The sequence below is a fragment of the Magnolia sinica genome, chromosome 4 (genome assembly GCF_029962835.1).
Source record: "Magnolia sinica isolate HGM2019 chromosome 4, MsV1, whole genome shotgun sequence".
NCBI lineage: Eukaryota > Viridiplantae > Streptophyta > Magnoliopsida > Magnoliales > Magnoliaceae > Magnolia > Magnolia sinica.
The window spans coordinates 115,081,678-115,089,577 of record NC_080576.1 but is presented as its reverse complement, the minus strand read 5'-3'; the positions used below and the strand labels follow the sequence as shown (position 1 = coordinate 115,089,577).

General features: G+C 44.7%; 1 protein-coding gene across 2 annotated transcripts; it reads left to right on the top strand.

The window, feature by feature from the left end:
* The first annotated feature begins 3,895 nt into the window (after positions 1–3,895).
* LOC131243976 (uncharacterized) lies at positions 3,896–7,443 on the top strand. 2 transcript variants are annotated; one of them, XM_058243638.1, is made up of 3 exons: positions 3,896–4,049; positions 4,258–5,913; positions 6,807–7,443. In XM_058243638.1, the coding sequence occupies exons 2-3, from the start codon at positions 4,451–4,453 to the stop codon at positions 7,045–7,047; spliced, it is 1,704 nt and encodes a 567-aa protein (XP_058099621.1). In that variant the 5' UTR covers positions 3,896–4,049; positions 4,258–4,450; the 3' UTR covers positions 7,048–7,443. The 2 variants fall into 2 exon arrangements, with proteins under 2 accessions (XP_058099621.1, XP_058099622.1); XM_058243639.1 differs by having other exon boundaries at positions 3,949–4,176.
* Positions 7,444–7,900: the final 457 nt, after the last annotated feature.

Below are 7,900 nucleotides of genomic sequence, written 5' to 3'. Positions count from 1 at the left end.
GGTTAACATGTTATCAATTCAATCAAGCAGTAATGATAAAGCAGAATAATCAAACATGTCCTAAGTACTCTTGTTAATGTAAGGATGTATGCAGAATGATGCGTGCCCTTGCGCGTACACCCTCAGCGTCTTCATCTTACGTTACGCATGACACCACCTCAAAGTGCGCCACGTCTACAAAACACATGCAAATGCGGTACATGAACATAATTACCAAGTTGTTATTAGTCCTTTTCATACAGCAGGATTGGGAAGCTAAGGTACCTTCCTCATATCACCATCCAAATGGTGATCCATTCTAGGGTCGTCAGTCCTATATTATCTCATACGATCATATGTTTTCAGGTCGTTGCAAAGGGCTCGTCACCAATCAATGCACGCCTATCATACCTTCGTTACTACACTAAGGCTCATCACCTCAATGCGGTATCCAGGCATGCTCGAGGTCACTACAAAGGGCTCGTCACCAATCAATGTAGGCCGACAGCACGAATATAGTGTCTCATACCACCATAATCGGCTCACGAGTTTGGTTGCTCACTGGTCACTACGGGGAGGCTCGTCACCCAAGCGTAGGCCGACAGCTCGACCACGGTGTCCCATACCACCATGTCCGGCTCATGAGTCTTAGCGGATCAAGGTATCATGGTTAATAGGATTTCACTGGTAAGTTCAGTACCCTAGAATCAAACAATAACGTCCATACATGGTGAACATACATCGGACAATCGGGTTACTTGACGAACTCTACTAGCACGAGCGCACGTTGGGTTGAACGACATAGAGTGCACAAACACTCCACATGGCCAAACCACTGCCGACAACTTTAATACGACTCAGGTTCGTCTAATCACGTCCTACGTGGCGAAAACAACCTCAGCCACGAACTTAAGGCCGATTACCGATTTCCTGGACTATTCATAGTCCCAAACACATTCCACTATAACAGGTATTGATATCAACAATTTAGAATAGTAATGGAACAACAACTCAAATCATATGGTATGTAAGCATCTGAAGAATATCAACTTAACATGGATTTAAGCATAAGTAAGACTTGAAATTAAACAACAAGGAATGTAACTTGCATGGAGGACATCATACACACTAATAGGAGTGTTGAGAATCGCTTCTCAACGCCCGCAATTAGGTTAATAAGTTGCACTTTAGATCATTCAGGCATTTCTACAAACACTTAAAATACATACTACAACATACATGACGTATGTTGAAATACACGCATTTAGACAATTCCTTTTACCAAGGGATTGACGCACATACATCAAGCATACGTACACGACAAATAATCATGGCAAACACAAGTGCATATTTTATACGTATACGGTACTTTATACATACACATAGAATACACAAATCTCAATATAACACATGCATATCAGGAACGCAAAGCAAACATAACATTTGGCATGTGAAATCTCATCCATAACAAGAATAAACCATTCACTGGCATTGAAAGCCTTGAAAACCATAACCTATACGATTAAAGTCCGCACCTTAATCCAGAAAAGGACACCGAACTGATTTCAGATGATATGTCTTCGTCAACGGCGACAGGATAACCTAAGGCAAGAAAAGAAATGAGCTACAACAACATATAGATTCATCTAAGCTCTAGAACAGATTAGGGTTAGGTTAACTTACCCAAAGATGAACTCAGAATCGCCGAAATAACGATTCCAAAGTGAAGGTTAAAGGATGAAGGAGAACAAGAAAAAATCTAAGATGATTCACCAACTTCTCTCTCACTTTCTCTCTCTTTTCCTCTCTCTCACTTAGCTAGGGTTAGGAAATTCGTATGGAAAAGAGAGCTAGGGTTTTAAGGTCTATATATAGGCCTAACATTGATGAAAATAACCTCAGGGCCAAGGTACACTTAGGGTATAACCAAAACCGGCCTCTCACGATCCAACGAAGCACTTCCGGTGGGCCTATTACCACGAAAGGTCGGACTTAAGCTCACTGACCATGGATCTTGGTTAGGCTAAGTTTTCGTACCGATCGGATCTTCAGATCAGCCGTGGCGGACCACACTCAATTCAACGGTCACCGAATCTCGATCAGGTCCACAAGCACAAGGACACGCCTGGGCCACCTTCCCTGATCAGAGGGTGCAATTGGGTCAGAATCCAACGGTCAGATTGCTTAAAATCATCGCGCAAGCGACACGACTCAGATTTCATAAAATCACATTTACTTTCCGACCGTTCTCACACTCTTCACTCCGAACTCAATCAAATCAACCCAGAACATCACCTGAACTTGATTTTTGAGGTGATGACCAAGTCCAACCAGGCGACCGCAACAGCCTAAGATCATCGCTATCGGACTTTCGACGCGCAGTCCAGGTCCGATCTAGAACTTTCAAAAATTCTCCAGAACAACTGGATTTAGCGATGGATCCCAGATTTCAGAGTAACGTAGCGCTAACTAATCTACAAGTTTAGAGTAATGCAGATTGAATTTAAAGTGATTGATGCGAATTTCACAAGCAATCGAGTATAGCGCTAATTACCCCAAAAAGCTACTAAGGAAAGAATAGCATAAAATTTTCAGGGTCATTACATAACGAAAGGATGAACCAGATTTTCACATCAATACAAGTAATGCAGGATATGATGTATGATAGGCGTACACGGTGTACCAAAATGAAAATATTAGCCAATAACATTTGATTTCTAGACAATGGAGACGGTTAAAAAGAAAATATATGAATAATCCCATTTCAACTTACACCGCCTATGAATGAGATGTCAGAATTGGCTCCGAATTTCATTCGTTTTAATTAGAGAAACGTAAGCCACTTGAGCATGAACGAGTGGCTGGGCATCAAGTGTCAGACAATGGCAGGTAATTAAAATATCTTCCCTCAAAATATTCTCCAACCGCAAGTCCACACACGGCACCAACAAATACAACCGACTGTATGGTCTCGTTATAGCCATATAGGTTGAATTGGGCTAGGAAGGTGATCGGTTACTTTCTTTTGACGCATGTGGAGCTGGTGATACACCGTCAAAATCTCGGGTTCCTAAAAGCCACCGAGGCATTTAAACCAACACACGTGTCACGCATCTGAACCCACCGGGGCAGTGTCCGCACGTCTTTTACAGGTGAGGCGCACGTGCCCTCCATACCGGCTTCCACGTTTCTGCGGAAGCCCGTGATGGTGGCCACCTGTACAAATATCTCGTCAATTTCTCGGGAGGGAGGGACGCGGATTAGGTACTGCCCGCACTTGTGCCGATCTCGGAACAGGCTATGACTCTCACCGTGATTTATGGGTTTATCTACACCGTCTATCCATTTTTTTTCTATATAATTTTACGATATAAACCAAAAGAAGAGGCAGATCCAAGTTCAAGTCGACCACACACTAGGAAGCAGTGGTGATAGTGTCTCCTACAGTTGAAACCTTCCCATGGTCCACTGCGATATTTATTTACCATCCAAACTGTTCATAAGGTCACATAGACCTGGACGAAGGCAAACGCAAAATAAGCTTGATTCAAAACTTTCGTAGCCCCAAAATGTTTTCAACGGTATATGTTTAATCCCCACTGTATCGTCCACTTGAGCTTAGAATGCCTCATTTTTTGTCTTATAAACTAAAATGGTATTTTAAAATAGATGGATGGTGTTGATAAATACGTACATCACCGTGGGTCTGTCAGAGACCTGGCGTGTTCCGATTATGGTACAAGCAGGGTAGTACCTAATCAGTGTCCGATAGGAAGGGTCGAAGCAAGATCCGATTTCCCAGTACGAGTGCCGTAATCCACAGCTGTGCGTATAAACATACGGTCTCAATCGCCGTATAAAGATAAAAGAAATACGCTCAGCTACTAAGCCTATAACTCGTACGCATGTTCCCAGATCTTTTCAATGCTCGAAGAGCAGGGATATATATATAAGAGCAGAGCGATAAAGAGCTGCTTTAGAGAAGCGTTCTCAGATAACTGAAGCGCCGATCGTCGTTTCGGTTCTAGTAGGGTATTGGAAAAATCGTCTCACTCTCTGGTGGGATTCAGGTTAAGTTCCGATCCCCTTTTCTCGTTCGTTTCCTTCAAATTCTCATCAACTTCTGTGCCTTTCTCGGGCTGCGTTTCTTCGATCCGAGAAGGTCGGGAGTTCCTGCTACCAGTTGTGGAGGAGAAGGTGGGGGTTTTTGAAAAGGGTAGATGATGTAAGGATGCTAGCTGTTCTTGGATTTGACTAACGATTGCGATTTTTCTGCAGGTTGTAGTGAGTTGAAAGCGAATTGGGGAAGAATTTCAACCGATCTGATCCGGAGAAACGCGAGATTTCCGTTTCAAGGAAAAAGAAAGCACGACTTTTGACTTTTCTTCCGTAAAAAGGAGGTCTTTCTTTTTAGAAGAAAAGCTTCTGCTCCTCTTCCAATCTCTCTGTATTCTCCCTTTCTCTGGGAGAGATGGGAGCAGCGACCTGCTTGCAATGGTCTCAAACCGTCGTTCCTCATTCTCTACCTGCTTCTCAGACATTCGCTTCTGCAATCTCATCTCCGTCTTCTTCAAAGAGAAGAAGAGGCGGCGATCGTTCTCTCATCTGTCGATTCGTTCGGCAACAATCTGATCGGTCGGCTCTGTTCGGCACGAAGCTTGTAAGATCTCGATCGTGCGAGAAGCTGAAATCCAGTAAACAAACCCTCAGAAGAGCATGCAGCGCTACTTTAGAGAGCTTCTCAGACGAGGAATTCGCGAAGAAGCTTCAAGAACTGGCTCTGAGATTTCATCTCTCCGACGAAGAAAACAACACCGATTCAGATTCCGACGAATTACTGCGGGATGGGACAAGCGAGAGCTGCGGAGAAATCTCTTACTTGGACGGGAAGTTGGATTTCTCAAATCTGCAGAACGCGAGGCGTTTCGAGTTAACGGAACCGCCTTGGGCCACGATCAGGCCGGAGCCACCGGACTGGACGGATGAGATCATCCCGGCGAGCATCGAGCGGAAGGCGAACAGCGTCGAGCTGCCTCTGTCCCTACGGATCTTGAAGCGGAAGAAGCAATGGCAGGAAGGGTTTGTGGAAGCAGGAGAATCTGCTTACTGCTCTGTGAAGAAGGCCTTCTCTTCCATGGTTTTCATAATCCGAGAGCTACAGAGCTTCACGCTCCAGATGCGGGAGGTCCTCTTCTACGAAGACCTGCAAGGGATTCTTGTGAGAGTACAGAAGGAGATGCACGCCTCGTTCGTCTGGCTCTTCCAGCAGATCTTCTCCCGCACACCGACGCTGATGGTGTATGTCATGATCCTGCTTGCGAATTTCACCGTATATTCCATGGGCAACACGGCAGCCATCGCGGCCGCACCACCGCCGGGATCTTACGAAATGGCGGAGACCGTCGCCGAGGTGGAAAATCAGAGGCAATCAAGGTTCGATCCTCTGTCGGTGAAATCGTTCTCCATTTCTGGCAAGACGGCGTCAGTTGGCGGGAGCGGGGACGGCGGCGGTAAGGTGCGACCGGTGGCGGGGGCGACAGATGGAGGCGATGGACGGTTCGAGGAATTGGGAGCTTCTTTGAATCAGCACCGTTCGATTCTTCCTGATGAGATGGCCTCGACGATTGGGAGGAATCCGACGGTGGAAGATGGGGTTCCGGGAGCGGAAAAAGAGAGGGAGGTGAAGCTGTGGAATACAGTGGTGGAGGAAGCTTCTAGGATGCAGGCTGGGTTGAGGGACGAGTCGTTGGATCACGAGACGATGCAACGGTTCGTGTCGCCCGTCACGGTGGAGATCGAGCCGGAGGATTATTACGCGGAGCATTTTCGGACGGAGCTGATGTATCAGCAGGCCGTATCGGAAGAGCCCGAGAACCCTCTCCTTCTATCCAACTACGCGCAGTTCCTCTTCCTCGTCGTCCACGACCATGACAGGTAAGACAGATTTATCGGAATCCGTTTTCTGCATATCGGCCGATTCATTTCTAGTTTGTGCTCGATTTCTGATATATTGCTAGGTTTATTTTAATTTTAATTGAGAAATGTTACGATCCATGCCGTTCATCTAGCAGGTCCCATTGCCAATGGGCCACATGCAAAAATATCCAACAATCTTGGTCCTATGAAACAACGTTCTGGATACAATACTGGATATGGGCCATCCACCGTCCGACCTACTAGATGCCCGGCTTGGATCCCGGCACACGGTTCCGCCGTTTCCTCGTTTTGGGTACGATGGGGGTAAAGTTTGTTCACACGTGCGTGGGATCCACCTTCCGCTCGTGATTTAACGGGCCACTAACTCACGGTGGGGATGGTTTCCGTACATGGTATAGCTATTAACGCACGTGATATTTTGCTAGGTACTTTAAAGTACCACAATTTAATAATAAAAATTAGAAAATATGGTATGATTCTTCCGAGAAGTGGCCCACTATTAGTGGACTGCAGATTGTAGCCAAGTGGGACCCACCAGCTCTTTGTACACAAGGACTCCCCAGTCTTAGTTATTATTCATATGACTCGCCCGAGTCACGACCATTTCCAACCACCGCTACGCCCAAAAAGGTGGTGAGGCAAACGCTTTTTCTATGTTTCGAGTATGATTCTGTATGAATCTTACGACCTTTTCAGGAACATCTTCTTCCTCTCTTAGTTGTCATTGAAGGCCTTTGCTTTTCATTTTCTTTAACTGGTTTTAAAGCTCTCGAGATTCCAGTGCGCTGTCGACATTTGAAAATGGCCCTTTCTTGCCAAAATGGAAGTGCAGCTCGTCGTTTTTACCTGCTAAGTTATCTCACCGTTTGTTTTTTGTCGTTTTTGAGCAGAGCCGAAGAGTACTTCAAACGCGCCGCCCAAATCCAACCGCCCGACGCGGAGTCACTGAGTCGGTACGCGAGTTTTCTATGGCTGGCACGGAAAGACATCACAGCCGCGGAGGACACCTACTTGGAAGCCATCGCAGCTGATCCCAGCAACACATTCCACGCCGCGAACTACGCACACTTCCTGTGGAGCACCGGAGGCGAAGATACGTGTTTCCCTCTTGACAACAGTGATGAGGCCTAAACACGTGGGGGCTCACCTCTCCCAAACTGCAATATAATTACCATCTCGTAGTCTAATCTAATAATGATAATAATGAGAAAAAGAAAAGAAAAGAAAAGAAAAAAAAAAAGTAAAAGAAATGGTTAATGAAAGGACGTTGATGGAACTAGAAAGAAAGGCAGGGGATTTTTTTTTTTTTCTTTAAAGATTTTGTTAATTGTTTTGTTTAGCTGTTACTGTGAGGTGATCTCGGCATTTGCGGTCGAGGGATTCCAGTATCTCCACAGTCGTTCGCATCTCCCCCGTTTTTCTTTTTGTACTTCCTGTATATTGGGCTCGTCTTTTTAAGCCTTTTCCTCTAAAATCGCAATTCAAAACTTTCATAATGACATATCTCGTTCTCAAGAGATTTTCAGATTTTGGCGTTTTTCTCGCGATGATATCGGGACAATCAAATATCAACGTATGCTATTATAAGTTGATATATGAATTTAAAAGTTTAAAATTAGATTAGAAATTAATTTATTTAAATTTTTATATATTTGTTTCTTGAAATTTGTTGGGAAAAAATATGGCAAGTTTGGAGACACGGTTATGGAATGGACCAACTTTATTGACAGTGTCCGGGATTCTCAGGCAATAAGTCCAACGAGGCAAAAGAATTAAATGCTTCAATGAGAAACTTAGTTCGGATGGTGATAAATGAATCTCGACCGAAACTTACAAAGTCATGAGCCTTAGGCAAAATACATAAGACGCATAAAGTTGACTTGGATAACGAGGCAATAACGTTTAAAAGGACCAATTAAGGCTCGAACGTTAGAAGTTTTCTGACTGATCATAAAATCGCTCCATATTAGGTCGGTTACAACGT

Bases quoted from the DNA above. Each gene is read 5' to 3' on its own strand.
- LOC131243976 (XM_058243638.1), top strand. From the start codon at position 4,451: ATGGGAGCAGCGACCTGCTTGCAATGGTCTCAAACCGTCGTTCCTCAT. The intron at 5,914-6,806 runs GTAAGACAGATT...GTTTTTGAGCAG, and splicing joins GTCGTCCACGACCATGACAG to AGCCGAAGAGTACTTCAAAC.